Source organism: Rana temporaria, chromosome 1 (assembly GCF_905171775.1).
Source record: "Rana temporaria chromosome 1, aRanTem1.1, whole genome shotgun sequence".
NCBI lineage: Eukaryota > Metazoa > Chordata > Amphibia > Anura > Ranidae > Rana > Rana temporaria.
Window position 1 is genome coordinate 324,444,004 of NC_053489.1, and position 19,237 is coordinate 324,463,240.

Genomic DNA, 19,237 nt, shown 5'->3' on the forward strand with positions numbered 1-19,237 from the left:
ATAATAAAGTATCCCACCAGGGATTTTGCACTATGGAAGTGTGGCGCTCTTTCTTTCCGGCCTCCCAAAGCTTCAGTCTTCCTAAGCGCGTGTGAGCATGGAGATCATGATGGAGGATCCTGGCGTACTGTGGCTTCATAACCATTATATACAAGCGTGATTTGACTCTTTTCTTCTCAAGAGTCAAGTCATCTGGTAAGCTCATATTTGTATTATTCCTAACCAGTTGATACAGTCACTGAGATCCAATCAAAGTCTAAGGACCTACTGGTGTTTAACTCTGTTATGTGGTTTGGTCTATGGACTCTTTGAGGCCTTTAAAGTGATTGTAAAGTCTGTTATTTTAATAAAAGAAGAAAAGTCACGCTTACCTGCCCTGTGCAGCCCAGATCCTCCTCTTCTCGGGTCCCTGGCTGGAGCTCCTGGCCCCTCATGTTGAAAGCGGCTTGCTGTGGGGGCACCCGAGCCTGAGCTGCAGCGCTGTGTGTCCATTCAAACATAGAGCTGCGGATTGGCCCTACCTCCTCTCTCTACTGATTGACTGAGTTTGATTGACGGCAGCGGGAGCCAATGGCACCACTACTGTGTCTCAGCCAATCGGGAGGCAGAGTCCTGGGTGGCTGAGGCACTCGTGGACATCACTGGATAGAGAAGGTAAGTGTGTGGGGGCTGCATAGGATGCATTTTAAGTAAAAAAAACTTCTGCCTTTACAACCACTTTTACGGACTTGATATATTTTTTTTGTGTTATAAAACTGTTTGCTATATTGCTTTTTTGGAAGGTTTTACACTGTTGATTATGTTCATTCAATCTGGTATATTTTTATAATAATTGGATAAACACTCCCAGAATTACCAGTTTCCCTATAGAAGATTTCTAATGGAGAGGAATGTTCTGACCGCACAGAGAGCAGTAATTTTGCAAGTACACCTGTTTAGGAAACCTTATTTCATGACCAAATCTCTAGTAGAATTTAAATCTTATTTCCTAAAAAGTTTGAAATGACATCTAGTCACAGTATTGTTGTAACCTGTCGTCCTCCTTCCAGTTTAACGCCAAGAGAATTCAATTCCTATGGGTCGCGTAGAGGGAATGATGCCATCATGGCTAGAGGCACATTTGCTAATATCCGCTTGTTTAACAAGTTCATCAACAAGCAATCTCCATTAACTATACATTTTCCTTCCAATGAAACGGTAAGTACTTCCCAGGTCAGGCTGTGGGCAAATCATATATTTGCATTTCTTCCATGGATTTAGTTGTTTGCTTGCAGTTCGGTTTTAAAACATCTCCAATAAAGTGAACATTTAAATCCATCTCTTGTGATTGGTTAATAACACCTGTGTACTTGACTAAGACCCACACATGAGAATGGCAGAGAATATGCTGATGACATAAGATGTTCTTCAAAAATGTTATCACTAAGGGGCAGATCCACAGCGATCTGCACCGGCGCAGTGTATGGGAGATGCGCTACGCCGCTGTAACTTACTTGTTTAAACTTCGAATCCAAGGACATCATTTTTTTTAACATAGATTCACGGACGACTTACGCAAAAAAAAATAAAAAAAAATAAACGCGGGAACGACGGCCATACTTAACATGGCAGGTCTAACTATACGCGACGAAATACCAGCTTTAACTATACGCCGGAAAAAGCCGACTAGAGACGCCGGAAAAAAATGCGACGGCCGCTCGTACTTTTGTGGATCGTCAGAAATGGCTAATTTGCATACCCAACGCGGAAAACGACGTGAAGGCCACCCAGCGGACGCCGAAGAATTGCATCTTAGATCCGAAGGCATACGAAGACGTACACCTGTCGGATCTAACCCAGATGCCGTCGTATCTTGTTTTGAGGATTCTAAACAACGATACGACGTGGGTAATTTGAAAGTACGCCGGCATATCAGTAGATACGCCGGCGTACTCGCTCTGTGGATCTGCCCCTAAGTCTTTATCTTAAATGGAATTCCTTCTATCTAAGTTTACTGGTATTTTCAACAAGCATAGACTAAATTGAGAAACTCTCTCTATCTGTTTGCCCAGGTAGTTGATGTGATATTGGTGACCCTAGTGCTTAATTTAACAGACTCCACACCTGCATAATGAAATTTATGCTCCCTTTTTGTTTGTCTGATATTTCTCAGAAGTCTATGAAACTTACACCACAGGTCCCATTGAGGGAGACTGAAAATGCAGTTTTAGATGGGTGGGAGAGATGTGGAAGATGAGTGATATTTTGGTATCAGGTGTGCCTTTGTTAACTCAAACCTGTTAATGTAACTTCCTTGATAATTTGAACAGTGTATATGCCCTTACCTTATTGATCTGAAATGGCTTGGCAAACTGTATAATGGTTGTTATAATCATTTGGATTACTTAAATTTTTTCCTTTTCTTTATTTTTTAGCTTGATATATTTGATGCAGCTGAGAGATATCAGCAGGCTGACCATAATTTAATCCTCTTAACTGGCAAGGAATATGGATCTGGAAGCTCCAGAGACTGGGCAGCCAAAGGACCTTTCTTGCAGGTAAACATATTTTAGTATTGGAACATGACATCACTAAAAGTAAAATTAAAAAGATACACGGAGGTTGTCGTTTCTGTTATACATTTTTGCAAATGAGTATTCTTTCTTTAGAAATTTAGGCCGACATGTATACTACATTTCTTTGAAAATAGCAAAAGTCAGTATATATTATTTAGTCTGTAGGAAAGTCCACAAACTCAAACTATGGTATTTGTCTGAAAATCAATCAATCCTAATGTCAGAACAGCATACATATCCCCCAAATGACCCCTTTTCGGAAAATAGACAGTCCAAGGTATTTAGTAAGAGGCATGGCGAGTTTTTTAAAGTTTGTGGGGGGAAAAAAACATAAATTTTCCAAAACATTGTGACAATTTACATTTCTCTTCCGTTCATGGACGGACACAGCAGCATTGACCTTAGGGTTATTTATCCTTCCTTTCAGGAGAGACTTAGCCAGAAAAAACAGCACTTCAAGTGTTGAAACACTTCTTTCAGTACAGCACCTCCCAGGGGACATCCCACTCTCTGCATCATGCAGGCCCAGTTATTTTCTGCCTAACGTTAGGAGAAGACATGGCTCCTCTGGGCCCATGTGCTCTGGAGGTTTTTAGGCGATTTTTCGCTTTTATTTTGTTTTTCCTGCATTTTTTGGATCCTGGGATATACAATCAACTGCCGACTGGGTGACAGGCTGGATCCTCGATCCTTGTAGTCCCCCCATGTTCGGCCAGCGAGCGTGTGCCGGCCTTTAGCTATGCGCTGGGCCGTCCACGACATTCCCCGTTGCTCCAGGGGTGGCCGGTGAGTTATATGCTCCAGGGCACACATATGACCGGTCTCTATGGCCGTGTCACAGTGTGCCGGGCCGACAGCCATGCCGTAAGCGGACATTGGTTCTGTCTGGAATCCCTCCAGCCGGTGGTCGCAGGACGGGTAAGTAGTATCCCCTTGCCTTGGCATGGTGGTTCGGCTGGTGCATTCCAGATTTTTTCCCTCCAACCTCCAGCTCACTGGAAGGATCTGTGGGGGGCTGTCCAGGATCTGCTGATCAGGGGAGTGGTTGTGCCGATTCCCTCAACGGAACGGTTTCAGGGGTTTTACTCCAATCTGTTTGTAGTTCCCAAGAAAGAAGGGGTTCGTCCAATTCTGGACCTCAAGGCCCTCAATTGCTTTGTCAAAGTGCAAAAATTCAGGATGGAGTCGATTCGCTCAGTAGTAGCAGCGCTCAATCAGAGGGATTTCCTAGCATCCTTGGATATCAAGGACGCGTACCTGTATATCCCCATATGTGCAAAACACCAGAGATTTCTAAGTTTTGCGGTCGGAGAGGACCACTTTCAATTTGTGGCCCTCCCGTTCGACCTGGCTTCAGCACCACAGGTTTTCACCAAGGTGCTCGCTCCGATTCTGGCCCTGCTGAGGCAGTGCGGGATCGCTATCGTAGGATACCTGGACGACCTTCTTCTTCTGATAGTTTCTTCAAGCTCAGAATTAGAAGAGGATGTGTCTATCACCTGTCAGACCTTCCGAGAATTCGGTTGGCTATTGAATACCCAGAAGTCAGTACTGGTACCGTCTCAGCGGCTGGAATACCTGGGGTTAGTCCTGGACTCCTCAGAGGCGAGCGTTTTCCTCCCAACGGAAAAACTACAGACACTGCAGTCTGCGGTTGATGACCCAGAAATGGGCGTCGCTTCGCTTTTGCATGAGAGGGCTGGGTCTGATGGTGGCCTCTTTCGAGGCAGTGCTGTATGCCCAATTTCACACTCGAGTGTTGCAAAAAGAGATTCTGTCACGTTAGGACAAGCTTCCTTCGTCTCTGGATTACCAGTTTCGGGTGAGTCGACTGGTCAAGTCCTCCCTAGTGTGGTGGCTGACATGTCCGGTACTTCGGGACGGAAAATCATTTCTACCGTGTCATTGGACAGTGGTCACAACGGATGCCAGCCTCTCCGGCTGGGGGGTGTCCAGTCAGCCCAAGGGCGCTGAACTCAGGAGTCCCGCCTACCAATCAATGTACTGGAGCTCCGAGCGATCAAGTTGTGTCTCTCCAAGTGGTCTCTGGGTCTACAGGACCGACCGGTCAGGATCCAGTCTGACAACGCCACGGCCGTGGCATACATCAATCATTAGGGGGGCACACGGAGCTCGGCTGCAGCGACGAAAGTCGCGCACATCTTCAGGTGGGCCGGAAGGTACGTTCCGGCTCTGTTGGACGTGTACATTCCGGGGGTGCTGAACTGGCAAGCCGACTACCTAAGTCGCCAAACGCTAGACCAAGGAGAATGGTCGCTACACCCGGAGGTGTTTCAGAGTCTGTGCCAAAGATGGGGCACTCCAGACGTGGACCTTCTGGCGTCCCGTCTCAATCGGAAGGTGTCACGGTTCGTTGCCAGGTCAAGGGATCCGTGGGCGGATGCGTCAGACGAGTTGGTAGCACCATGGGGTCACTATCGCCTAATTTACGCTGCGCAGAGTGGAAGCCGAGGGGATACCAACAATCCTGATCGCTCCGGATTGGCCGCGCCGTCCCTGGTGCATCTGGTGGCAGACGTCCCTTGGCGTCTACCCCTGAGAGAAGATCTTCTTCACAGGGTCCGATCTTTCACCCTGCTTTACAGTTGCTGGCTTTAACGGCGTGGCTGTTGAGAGCCAGGTGCTGAAGGATCGAGGCCTGTCGGGCTCGGTGGTCTCTACCATACTACGAGCATGGAAGTCTACTTCACAAAAGATTTACCATCGTACGTGGAAGGCCTACATCTCTGTGTGAAGAGATGAAATGGTACCCCCTTACATACGTGATGTCCCGGATTCTGCTGTTCTTACAGCGTGGAGTGGATCAGGCTCTCGCCTTAAGTACGGTTAAGGGTTAGATTTCAGCTCTAGCTGTCTACTTTCAGCAACCCTTGGCGGCGCACTCCCTGGTGGGTACGTTTGTGCAGGGGGTTCGGCATGTGGCCCGTCCTGTGCACCCTCCACTGCCTCCATGGGACTTGAATTTAGACCTTTCGGTGCTTCAAGAGGCTTCGTTTGAGGACATTCAGAAGATTCCCTTGTTGGCTCTGTCCCAGAAGGTGTGTTTTCTTGGGGCAATTACGTCGGTCAGACGGGTATCTGAACTGGCGGCCTTGTCTTGCAAGGCTCCTTACTTGGTCATCCATAAGGATAAGGTGGTGCTGCGGCCGCAGCCGTCATTCCTTCCAAAGGTTGTTTCGGCTTTTCACATTAATGAGGACATTGTTTTGCCATCCTTATGTCCTTGGCCAAAAAACCCGAAGGAGGCCACTTTGCATTCCTTGGACGTGGTTCGGTGCCCTACGGGTGTACTTGTCTGCTACGGCTCTGTTTTGGAAGTCGGGCTCACTGTTCGTGTCGGTAACTGGTCCTAAAAAGGGTCTGGCGGTCTCATCATGGCCACCATTTCTAGGTGGATCAGACAGGTCGTGCTCCAGGCTTATGCCCTAAAGGGGCGGGCGCCTCCCTTTCAGGTTACGGTGCATTCGACCAGGGCGATTGGTGCCTCTTGGACTTTCCGCCATCGAGCGTCTGTGTTACAGGTGTGTAAGGCAGCGACCTGGTCGTCAATCCACACCTTCCCAAAATTTTACAAGGTGAATGTGAGTGCATCTTCGGATGCCTCCTTTGGTCGCAAGGTTTTACAGGCAGCAGTTTAAGGTTGAAGTTCCTCCGTTGAGGAACTCTGGTTTGTTTGGGGTGAAGCTTGGTTTGCTGTGTTTTTTTTTTTCCACCCCTCGAAATTTTTTGACACTGCTTGGGGACGTCCCTAAGGTCAATGCTGCTGTGTCCGTCCATGAACGGAAGAGAAAATAGGATTTTTGTACTCGCTGTAAAATCAATTTCTCTGAGTTCATGGACGGACACAGCACCCACCCCTCCTTTGTTTGTACTGCTTGTTTACGAACTGGGCCTGCATGATGCAGAGAGTGGGATATACCCGGGGGACCCGCCCCCTGGAAGGTGCTGTACTGAAACTAGTGCTGTTTTTTCTGCCTAAGTCTCTCCTGAAAGGAAGGATATATAACCCTAAGGTCAATGCTGCTGTGTCCGTCCATGAACTCGGAGAAATGGATTTTATGGTGAGTACAAAAATCCTATTGTCACCAGTGCAGTACAGTGTCATCATATGACTGGTTCGGTGGTGGTGATCAGGGACACTGGTGACCATATGTGTAAAAAAAAATGTGTATGTGCAATTATATATATATATATATATATATATATATATATATATATATATATATATATATATATATATATATATATATAATATATATAAAAAATTATATAACATCCAGTTACCAGAACAGAAGTGTTACCACAGCAACATTGTGCTACTCTGGGGAGGTGATTGGGATTTATAATTTTTTTTTGTACACTGATCGCTCATAACTACATTTTACAGTTAGAAGCAACCAGTTTTGTTTCTGAATGAAAACTACTCATACAGTGTTTACTATTGTGAAGAGCTGTGATTGGCCCTGTCTGTACCATGTGATGACTGTGACCAATCAGAGCTCATCACAATAGTACACAATGAAAGGCATGTAACAAAGCCTTTCATTGTGTACAACTGTAAATTGATCTGCAGTGGTTGGCCACAGCGATCACATGGTACCAGCAGCGGGCCTGTACGGTGATCTGTCATTGGTTGTATCTGGTGTACATGGCAAGTGACAAATCGTGGCCGTAGCTCGGCCTGGGGCAAGATTCTGGAAGGACATCATATGACATACTCCCAGAACAGTGCTCCTGCCAAGCTGTCATTTTACAATAGGCTGGGCAGCAAAGGGTTAAAGAGGAATTTCACTTTCCACACATCCCTCCTGATATGTGATGTACATATCCCAGGGGGGCTTCACAGCATTGAAGTTTTTGTTCTCGTCTTGGAGAGAATGGCGGCTAGGGGTAGACAAAAAAACAAAGTAAACCAAAAAAATTACAGATTTATGTTTGCAGAGGGTGAGAGGAATGCAAGCAAACTCTGTGCATCCAGGGGCTGTGGTTCTGATTTAAGATACAAATATGAGGTTTAAAACTCTGCATTGCATAGAAAACCAAGCACTGTTTTTTAGGGTTTGTGTCACTCACACACTCTTAATATGTGTATGTTTTACAGGGTATTAAAGCTGTCCTTGCTGAGAGCTATGAGCGCATTCACCGCAGTAACCTAGTTGGAATGGGCATAATCCCTCTACAGTATTTGCCAGGAGAAAATGCAGAGGCACTAGGACTCACTGGTAAAGAGCGTTACACCATTCTTATTCCTGAAGACAAAGATCTCCGGCCTGGCATGAATGTTGAGATAAAGGTATGTTCTTTTTGATGATTTACACATCAGTGTAGGCAGCAGTCACTGTAGGTACGTCGTCTTTGTAAATGGGCAGGTTCCCCCTATGTGTGCTAACAAGCCCTCTCCCTTACACGTTCATGTATGACCCCTTTCGTCCTACCAGAAGCTTATACTTGCCTTTTCTCAACTCCCCCACCAATTTTCTTAGAAATTGATAGTGAAGAAAACTACCATTTATTTCCCGTGTGGAAAGCACGTGACTCTCATCCCTTCCTCCACATGACGGCACTGATGTTGGGTTTTTAGCTGCTCAGGCTTTCAGTGCTGTTAGAGGCAGAAATGTAGTCCTTTTATATGTGCACTTCCGCTGCTAACTCCCTGTTCAGATTCTGGTTTCCTGGCTCTCTAACTTGACGTAAATCAGAACTTTGGATATGAACAGTTGTTCTGGGACAGTGACTTGAAAAGAATTGCAGTAAGTGTCAAACAACTATTTGTAGAAATAACATTTATCAATAGTAGCCAACCCTGTTCTTGGTACCGATATCTGAATATATGGCTGACCTTGGCTTTGGCATTGCACACATGAGAAAAATTTTTATTTTTTAGCTTCAACTTTGATAGTAGGTAATGACTTGTTTCTAGAATAAATCACAAACTATGTTAATTTTCTTTCTCTACAGCTTGATTCAGGCAAGACATTTGAAGCTCTAATGAGATTTGACACCGATGTGGAGCTCACTTATTACCGCAATGGAGGCATCCTGAATTACATGATCCGTAAAATGGCTAACTTGGTTTAATATAAATATCTAGATGACCTGTCTTCAAAGATACCCATAGAAATGAGATGCTGGTCATCAGATACCCAATACATCTGCAGACTAAAATGATAGTAGTTAAGTTTATTTTGCCTGGTTTCTCATGGCTGTCTGAAAGTACTGATGAGCCTGACAGAATGATTCACTTTTTAGCGTTTTAGATTACTTTTTCATGAATGACTTCCGTCCATTGTCTATGGGTACCTTTTAAAGAGTGGAGACAAGAAATAAGACTTATTGCATCTTATACACCGTACCACATATAGCATACCTTGTTGAATGTAATTTGTGGCTGAAGAGAGAGAGCTGTTCCAGGAGGAGGTCTTAATGACAAGTTTCCCTAATAATCATTATAATTTGGTATTAAACATAATTTGTATTTAAGAAACATGAAAACCTACCGCCTTTACCCCCTACCCTTCCTCAGTATGAATGAGGGGGTCCCCTCTTCCCTGAAGGTATGTTGATCAGTTATTTGTAGATTTAAAAGAGCATCTCAGACTTTGCCATTCATGTTTTTTTTAGACACAGTGTAGCCCCAGTTCAGAAACAATTGCTAAACTTCCTGAAGTACTCCACTAGGCCTCAGAAGAGATTACAAGGGTGTAGCGCCACCCATCCTGCTGGCACAAAATTGTGCAAGTTAACTAGTCTTTCCGTTTACATATCCAGCTATTTTTTTCCATTCAGTGACAGGACTGTAATAAAGTCTCAGGTAGATGTTGTTCCCCTCTGCTATGCCCAAAAGCCAGGCCATTCTGAAAGGACAAAACCTTTAGCATTTTCTTTGTCTTAGAGCTTACCCATCCCTCCTGCCTCCACCTGTCTCTCCTGGCCATTGAGGCAGCTCTTTGTATTGATGAGCCAATAAGTGGGAGATTGGCAGCTGAAAGCTCCAACACTTTTCCAATGCGTCAAAGATTTGCCCATTCTGAACGCCCTGGCATTTGGGCATAGCAGGCCAATAAAGTCTTATATGTGTCGTTTACCAGCCACGGTTGGATTGGCCTTGTACCTATGATATGCCTATTGGTGAGGGGGGAGAACATCAAAGTTTTTCCGAATTTACATAATTGTATGGAAGATCCCAAAGTAGGCACTCTCTCAATGGCAAAGAGAAGGTGGTAATATGATGTTGCACAGCAAGGATCTGTATTTGGTGTGTTAGAAAACCCTGCCATCCTGAAAAACTGCTCAAGTGTACCTGAAATATTACAGGTATACAGTTATATCTCTATTGGGTTCAAACTGTTCCAAGTTGAGGGCTTTGCAGGGCAAATGGATCCAAACATTGCACTTTCAATGTAAAAACAAAAGCTTTCCCATATAGACATGGTTATTGGGAACTTTTCAAGTGCTGTGACTATGTGTAACGATCGTAACCAATAGCAAACAATAATATTTCAGTGTTCTGTGGTCACTAGAGATTTGTTTTGCTATGGGTTAGTGCAGTTCATTCGAAAATAATTCTGAAGGTCCCAGTTGTTCATACTAGGAAAGGGTTGATGTGTTGATTCTGTGTTGTCTAAAATTGTATCCTCTGTTCTACACTTTTGCAGTGTTTTTCTTTCTTCTTTAAATCTTGGGTCTGTGTCTGTTAAAAGCCTCTATCTTTACAAAATTACTTTGTTAAAAAAAAATGTCAAAATAAATCTATTTTCAGGAGACGTGGTCTGCATTTTTTTATTTATTTATTTTATGTAATTTTCATGTATTTTGTGTTCATTTATAAATTAAAAGCTTGAGTGTTTGTTTAAACATCTGTAAGTTAAAGGGTCAGCCTACCCAATACTGGTTTAATGGTTGAATCCGCTACTGGCTTCTCTTGCCTTTTTGAAGACTAGTGTGACAGTAATGAGGTCTGTGTAAACCAGTGTTTCTCAATTCCAGTCCTCAGGCCCCCCCAACAGGTCAGGTTTTCAGGATTTCCCTCAGATGAAAAGGCTGTGGTGATTACTAAGGCAGTGAAACTGATCAAATCACCTGTGCAAAATAATGGAAATCCTGAAAACCTGACCTGTTGGGGGGGCCTGAGGACTGGAATTGAGAAACACTGGTGTAAACTGAGTCCGAAACAGTTGTAACCTTTATTCTATTTAAATTTGCCATTCTGTAACACAAGTTAGTTTTAGGCTGGGGCCCCACTGCCGTACGGCGAGGCTCACAGCAGGAGTCCGGTGCATTCCGGTCCACCGCTTCAGGTCCAATTTTGGTCCAAATCTTTGACTGAATACGGACCAGAAGACGCACAGGACTCCTGTGCCGTTTGCTCAAGAGATGTGTGAACCAGCTCTATTGAGAAGCCAGCCACAATCTCCTAAAATGCGAATTTGATGTGGAAAAACCCCACATCTAATTAGCAATAGTTTGAACCCAGTCTTGAGTATGCAGGAGTGAGCATTTCATATACAACCCACATCCATGAGTTGCAGAGATCAAACATTCTGTCAATATCATATATCCAACTGAGACAGGGCCTTAAAGAGGTTGTAAACCCGAAAAAAAAAAAAATCATATTAACTCATTAGGAATACCTTAGAACAAAGCTGTTGTGCCCGCACACCGCAGAGACAGCTGACATTTTCCCTGGAGCTTCATGCACACGGGTACCGCCAGTCATGGCACAGGGCCCTGAAGTAAAGGCATGAACATCCATTCCTTCAGTGCGCTAGCGGTGTATATAGCAAGTATCTCCTAAAGCGGTGAAAGTTTAGGAGATATTTACAGTACCTACAGGTAAGCCTTATAGGCTTACCTGTAGGTACAATTAAACAGGAAGACTTGACTTCCTCTTTAAATAACACTAAACAGACACTGTTTAATTTTAAATTGTTCCTTCTATTTCTCTATATGGCTGATGGCACTGTTCTTGTTTGTTTTTTTATTAAAATAATTAAATCGAAGTACCTTTTTTATCTAATCGATATACAGCAGTCTCATGACCCAGATCTTTGCCAGTCTGTCTGCAGGGAAACTCTAGTCCTCTGCCACTGGTTACATGTTCAAAATAAAATATTAATCTGTTTTTAAACCCTTAAATATACAAATATATATTGGAAATCAAATCTTTATAATTTTGTGAAAAGAACATGGTGTGGTCGGATTTCTGCCAGTGTCACGTCCCTCCAAGCCTGTGTCTTTGATAGAATAAGAGGGAGGTGAAGCTTCTATCTACTTGTAATAACACACCCATGTTTACTGGTTGTTAAAAAACCTTCCAACTTTACAATCCCTTTATCTCGATGGGGGGAGTTACTGCACACAAGGCTTTTTAACACTTACCTGAGGTCTCTCTCTGTCCAGCGATGTTCACGAATGTCTGAGCATTCTCCCTCCTGATTGGTTGAAACACAGCAGCTGCGTCATTGGCTCCCGCTGCTGTCAAAGTCAGAAGAGAGGGGCCTGGGTCGGGGCTTTGTGTCTGAATGGACACGGGGAGCTGTGACTCGGCTTGAGTTCCCCCATAGCAAGCTGCTTGCTGTGGGGGCACTCAATAGGAGGGAGGGGCCAGGAATAACGAAGAGGCGGGTCCGGCCTGCTCTGTGCAAATCAACTTGAAACAGCCGCCTGCAAAGCCTTGCGGCCAAAGGAGGCATCCGCAGATGCACTCACATCCACCTTGTAAAACTTGAAAAGGTGTGGGTTGACGACCAGGTCGCTGCCTTACACACCTGTAAAACAGACGCCTGATGGCGGAAAACCCAAGAGGGATCAATCGCCCTGGTCGAATGCGCCGTAACCAGAAAGGGAGGCGCCCGCCCCTTTCGGGCATAGGCCTGGAGCACGACCTTTCTGATCCACCTGAAAATGGAGGCCGACGAGACCGCCAAACCTTTCTCAGGACCAGTCACTGACACGAACAGTGAATCCGATCTCCGGAACGGAGCCGTAGCAGACAAGTACGCCCGTAGGGCTTGCACCACGTCCAAGGAAAGTAACGTGGCCTCCTTCGAGTTCTTCGGCTGAGGACAAAAGGATAGTAAAACCATGTCCTCATTATAAAAGAGCCCTGCAAGACAAGGCCGCCAGATCAAAAACTCGTCTGACCGAAGGAATGACTACTAGAAAAACCACCTTCTGGGACAGAGAGAAGAGAGGAATCTCCCCAAACGGAGCCCTTTTGAAGCACCGAGAGGACCGAATTAAGTCCCACAGAGGCAGTTGAGGACACACAGGAAGGTCACATGCCTGACCCCCTGTACAAACGTACGCACCAGGGAGTGCGTCGCCAACGGTCGCTGAAAATAAACAGCCAAGGCTGAAATCTGACCCATAACCGTACTTAAGGCGAGAGCTTGACCCACTCCCCGCTGTAGGAACAGCAGCATCCGGGACAGCATGTGCGGGGGTGTGCTTTCATCTCTGCACACAAAGAGATGTAGGCCTTCCACGTACGATGGCAAATCCTACGTGAAGTAGACTTCCGTGCAAGTAGCATGGTAGAGATCACCGAGTCCGACGGACCTCGGACCTCCAGCTCCTGGCTCTCAACAGCCATGCCATTTAAAGCCAGCGACTGTAAAGCAGGGTGAGGAAAATCGGACCCTGCGACAGAAGATCTACTCTCAGGGATAGAATCCAAGGGACGTCTGCCACCAGACGCACCAGGTCCGCGTACCAGGAAAGGCGCGGCCAATGCGGAGCGACCAGGATTGTTGACATCCCTTCCGCTTCCACTCTGCGCAACAGGTGAGAGAGAGAGGCTTCAAAGGAGGAAAAGCGTAGATTGAGGCAATAGTGACCCCCACGGTGCCTCTGACGCGTCCGCCGAAGGGTCTTTTGACCTGGCCACGAAACGTGACACCTTCCGATTGAGACGGGACGCCCGAAGGTCCACGCCTGGCGTGCCCCATTTTTGGCACAACTCTGAAACACTTCCGGGTGCAGTGATCATTCTCCCTAGTCCAGTGTTTGGCGACTTAGGTAGTCGCCTTGCCAACTCTGCACCCCTGGAATGTACACGGCCGACAGCTGGAGTGTACCCTGTGGCTCACCGGAGGATGTGTGCAACCGCCACCACCGCGGCCGAGCTCCGCGTGCCCCCTTGATGGTAGCCATACGCCACGGCCGTGGTGTTGTCGAACTGGATCCTGACCAAACGGTCCTGCAGACCCAGAAACCACTTGGGGAGACGCAGCTTGATAGCCCGGAGCTCCAGGACATTGACTGGCAGACGGGACTCCACCTGAGTCCAGCGCCCTGGGCTGACTGGACACTCCAGAAGCCCCCAGCCAGAGAGGCTGGCATCCGTCGTGACCACTGTCCGATAGCACGGCAAAAATAATTTCCCGGTCCAAAGTACCGGAGATGTCAGCCACCACACTAGGGAGGACCTGACCAGGCGACTTCACCCAAATCTGGTAATCCAGAGACGAAGGGAGCTTGTCCCAACGTGACAGAATCTCTTTCTGTAACACTCGGGTGTGGAATTGGACATACGGAACCGCTTCAAAAGAGGCTACCATGGGACCCAAAATTCTCTTGCAAAGGCAAAGCGACGACCACTGCTGGGTCGCAAACTGCTGCACCGCAGATTGCAGTGTCTGGAGTTCTTCCGTCGGGTGAAAAAACTTGCTTCTGTGGAATCCCCAGGACACCAACCCCAGGTATTCCAGTCGCTGGGACTGTACCAACATCGACTCCTGGACTTTCAGTAGCCACCCGAATCTTTTGGAGGGGCTGGCAGGTGATGAACCCATCCTCTCCTAAGTCTGAGCTTAAAGAAGCTCTCAGGAGAAAGTCATCCAGGTATCCCACAATAGCGATTCCGCGCTGCCTAAGCAGGGCCAGAATCTGAGCGAGCACCATTGTGAAAACTCGTGAGGCCGAAGGGGAGGGACACAAACTGAAAATGGTCCTCTTCGACCGCAAAACGCAGAAACCTCTGGTGTTTTGCGCGTATGGTAATATGCAGGTACGCGTCCTGAGTACCCAAGGATGCCATAAAGTCCCCCTGATGGAGAGCCGCCACTACAGAGCGAACAATTCCACCCTGAATCTTTGCACTTCGACAAAAGAGTTAAGGGCCTTGAGGTCCAGGATTGGACGGACACCCTCCTTTTTTTGGGGACTACAAACAGATTGGAGTAAAAACCCCTGAAACCGTTCCCTTGAAGGAACCGGTATAATCACTTCCCTGACCAGCAGATCCTGACCAGCCCCTGATAGGGCCACCCGGCCTACCGGAGGAAGCTGGAGGCTGGAAGGAAAAATCTGTTTGGTGGACAAGAGAGAAACTCTATCTTGTACCCAGAGGAAACTACCTCGCAAACCCAGCGGTCGGAAAGAGGGATCTCTACCGAGCCGCGCATCCGCAAAGTCGGCCCCCCACCGAGTGTCTGGCGGGGGCAGACCTACATGCAGAAGCAGGCTTGTTGGGCTTGCGGTACAAGGTGTGCTTTTGATCTACAGCGGGCGCCTTAGCACCCTGGAAAACGTTTTCCTGCCGCACCTTGGGGGCAAAAAAAAAATCGCTTGGGGGAGGTAAAGGAGGGACCCCGCTTATGACGAGGCTCCTTACCCTTCCCAGATTGCGGGAGCAGAGTGCTCTTACCCCCTGTAGCATCTATAATGATGTCATCCAGGGACGCCCCAAAAGGCCGTATACCCTTCAAGGGTAAGTCCTCCTAAGGACCTTTTTAGAGGTTTGGTCCGCAGACCAACACTTTAGCCACACAAGGTGGCATAGTACCACCGCGGAGGCCCTGGAGAGCAAAGGGAGCGTATCCAGGGCCAATTCACAGACAATCTGCAGGCCCTGCACCAACTGGTCATCCAGGCCCACCCAGAGCTCAGGGACATTATGCGCCCCCAGCTCCTGCAGCAGGGACTTTGCCCGCTCGGTAATTGTCTGTGACACTAGAGCTCTGGCCAAAACCGGTCTCACTGCCGACCCCACTACTGTGAACATGGAGCGGGCCACAGCCGCAGCTCTCCTACCTGCGGGGGTCCATAAATGTGGGAGCCCCTTCCACAAGTAACGTGGTAGACTTGTTCAGTCTGGACACAGGGGGGTCCGCTGAAGGAGGACTCTTATTTTTTTTTTTTTTTTAGTTTTATTTATTTATTTATTTTTTTAAAGTCTTCCTCAAAAGGATAACGGACCGCAAAGTATTTTGGTACAGCAAAAACTTTCTGCGGCCAATCCCATTCCTTGTACATTAAGGAACACATTTTGCAGTGCGGGGCGGCTTGCGGAACCCAAAAGGGACCGGCGTCTCTGATGTCTCCGCCGTCCTCAAGTTTTTGAGTATCCCGCACCATAGTGATAAAAGCTCCAACAAAATGCCTTATCAAGCGCTGACCCTGAAGCAGTCATCCTCACTGACCGTGTGGGCTAAGCCTGCAACATCTGACATGACAGAACCAGAACCAGAGCCAGCAGCAGGGTCTGGTTCCATGTCAGAGCCATCCCCAGAAGCAGGCGCAGGGAAGGGGTTTTTTACCTACATTCTGGCCACTTGTCGCTTCAATCCTGGTGATAAAACTCCTAAGGGACTGCTGTATGGGCTCTACGGAGACCACAGGGGCACGAAGGGTTAACTCAGGCATAGTTGGGGTAGAAGCCTCTGTTCAGACTCTATGTTGACCCACCGCTATGCCGCTCTAGTACTGCAAGGCAGAGACCCACAGGTCACCCTCCCGGCCGCAAAACAGAGAGCAGGGGACCCCCAGGTAACTCACCACTCGGCCAGGCTGTAGTGCTGCTGAGAGTGCTGTCCGCTCTGCGCCGTCCCTCAGGAAGCAATTTGCGGGCTGCAAAATGGCAGCCATACACGTGTTTAAAGCAACAATGACACAGCAGAGAACACAGCCCAGCACACACAGCAACTCCAGTACAACAAATTAATAAGAAGGGAGAAGCTGCTGCTCCAGGTGAGCACACCTGAGCAATCCATGTCCTCTCAGAAACAGGTGGGTGCCTGCAATGCATGAGACAAAAACACCAATGAATCTTAAACAAAGTAAGCCTTTAATGGTGAAAAAGGAAAGGCACTACAAAAAATTAATAGCACCACACTACAGCACAGCCCAGCCCCCGTAGTGACAGAGCCCCAAGCCTTAAGGACTGAACGACTGTGTAGAATCGATCGACAGTCAAACACTGATTAACCAGTCTTTCAGGGAAGGCATAGTGCCCACCCTGTTGAAACAAGGTATAATCAAACCCATCTTAAAGAAACCCACCCTTGACCCCAAAGACCCTGAACATCCTCGTCCCATAACAGGCCTGAACGTCTTCTCCAAGGTAATGGAGAAAGTGGTGGTACAACAGCTGCAATAGCATTTAGACACCCATAATTTGCTCGATCCTTATCAATCTGGGTTCCGTCCAGGGTACGGGATGGAAACAGCATTGCTCAAAATATGGGATGATGCTCTTGAGGCCGCAGACAAAGGAGAACCTTCTCTTCTAGTACTGTTGGACCTTAGCGCAGCTTTTGATACGGTAGATCACAAACTATTGCTGACTCGGCTAGTTGAAGTAGCCAAAGTTGCGGAATGTGACTTAGCCTGGTTCTCCTCCCTTTTGGAAAACAGATGACAAGTAGTGAAACTGGGACCGGTCACCTCTGAAAAACACACGGTGTCATGCGGAGTCCATCAAGGATCCCCTCTTTCGCCGGTGCTGTTTAATATCTATCTCTGCCCTCTTTTTGAAATCGTCAGCAGCCAAAAGCTGCTCTACCACTCTTATGCGGATGACACACAACTGTATTTTCGTATCTGCAACAAAAAGGATCATCATCTCAATCTAGAGAAATGTCTCTCTTTGATAGAGAACTGGATGACAAAGAGTTATCTCAAACTCAACGGCTCTAAAACAGAACTTCTCCTGTTCCACGCCAATCGGAAGAATCAACCAGCAACAACCTGGACACCTCCGCCCATTCTAGGAAAAATCATCGCCCCCCAGCACCAAAGTCAAAAGTCTCGGAGTCCTCTTCGACACCTACATGACAATGGATGCACAAATAGGGTCAGTAGTCAGCGGATCGCACCATCTGCTACGCCTATTACGCAGACTAATTCCATTTATTCCTAAAGAAGACATAGCAGTCGTGGTGGGAACAATTGTTAACTCCAGGCTGGACTATGCAAATGCCCTCTACCTCGGACTCCCAAAGTACCAAATCACTCGCCTGCAGGTCGTTCAGAATACAGCCGCGCGTCTTGTGACTGGGAAAAAAACATGGGAATCAATCTCCCCATCACTGAGAAGCCTTCACTGGCTACCAGTGAAAGACAGAATCACTTTCAAAGCACTCTGTCTAACGCATAAATGTATTTGGGGAAATGCCCCCCAATACTTATGTGAAAAAATAAAAGCCTACAACCCCAATCGCGTTCTGCGATCCTCCAACCTAAATTTACTCCAAATCCCCAAAACCAGATACAAGTCAAAAGGAGAAAGAAGATTTGCTGTCCAATGCCCTCGACTTTGGAACACTTTACCAACCTCCATTCGGTTGGAGGAGAACCACTTGGCCTTTAGGAGAAAGATCAAAACCCACCTCTTCTGAGCTTAAGGGAGAAGTGGTCAAACAAGCGCCCAGAGGCGATTCAGTTTGCATGTGTAGCGCTATATAAGTTTTTCACTCACTCACTCACTACTTACCCGTCCTGCGACCACCGGCTGGAGGCATTCCGGACAGAACCAACGTCCGCTAAACGGCATGGCTGTCGGCCAGACACACTGTGACAAAGCCATAAAGACCGGTCATATGTGTGCCCTGGAACATGTAGTTCCCCGGCCACCCCTGGAGCAACGGGGCATGTCGTGGATGACCCAGAGCTGAGCTGAGGGCTGGCACACGCTCGATGGCCGAGCATGGGTGGACTACAAGGATCAAGATCCAGCCTGTCACCCAGCCGGCAGTTGATAGTAGGCCTCAGGATCAAAAATGCAGGAACAAAACAAAAAAGTGAAAAAATCCCCCAAAAATTCCAGAGTACATGGACTCCAGAAGGCCATGTCTCTCCTGATGCTAGGCAGAAAAAAAACAGGAGCTGCTGAGTCAGAGAGTGGGTTATACCCGGGGGACCACGCCCCCTGGGAGGAGCTTACTGAAAACATTTTTAACACTTGAAGTGCTGTTTTTTCTGCCTAGTCTCTCCTGGAAGGAAGGATATAATACTCTAAGGTCAATTGCTGCTGTGTCCGTCCATGAACGGAAGAGAAATTGCCCCGGACTTCAACCAGAAGGCCTAGCCCTAAAAGGCACAGTGTAGTATAAAGCTTTGATGCTGTGACCATGTGCTGTTTCACAATGTCTAGGGCAACCACTCCCAGGGGACAAAGACATCACAGACTCTTTGCCTTCCCAGCCCATGGCCAGACAAGGTAGATCCACTCAAAACAGGAGCAACTGGGCCCATCCAGGTTTCCTCGGGCAATAACTCCTGTGCCTTAACTGCCAGTTTCTGTTCCAGTCAGTACTAACCTTCAGAGCCTACCACATAGCCAGCCCATAGCAAAGCCAGAATGATGGCATAGCACCCCTACTGGACACTGACAAGTACAGATACTACACTTGATCTTAGCCAAAAGGCCAAGAAGTGAT

The 19,237-nt window shown here is 47.2% G+C and overlaps 1 protein-coding gene and 1 pseudogene across 4 annotated transcripts in view; one reads left to right on the plus strand and one right to left on the minus strand.

Moving 5' to 3' along the window:
• The window catches only part of ACO1 (aconitase 1), an 88,401-nt gene extending 78,062 nt beyond the window's left edge, over positions 1-10,339 (plus strand). For all 4 annotated transcript variants that reach the window (XM_040360316.1, XM_040360308.1, XM_040360286.1 and 1 more), the window contains exons 18-21: positions 1,050-1,197; positions 2,415-2,537; positions 7,678-7,869; positions 8,535-10,339. In XM_040360316.1, coding sequence (XP_040216250.1) covers positions 1,050-1,197; positions 2,415-2,537; positions 7,678-7,869; positions 8,535-8,654 — 583 coding nt within the window. In that variant the 3' untranslated portion in view covers positions 8,655-10,339. The remainder of the gene's footprint in view (positions 1-1,049; positions 1,198-2,414; positions 2,538-7,677; positions 7,870-8,534) is intronic.
• An 8,782-nt stretch (positions 10,340-19,121) lies between these two features.
• On the minus strand, positions 19,122-19,237 carry LOC120925206 (annotated as a pseudogene).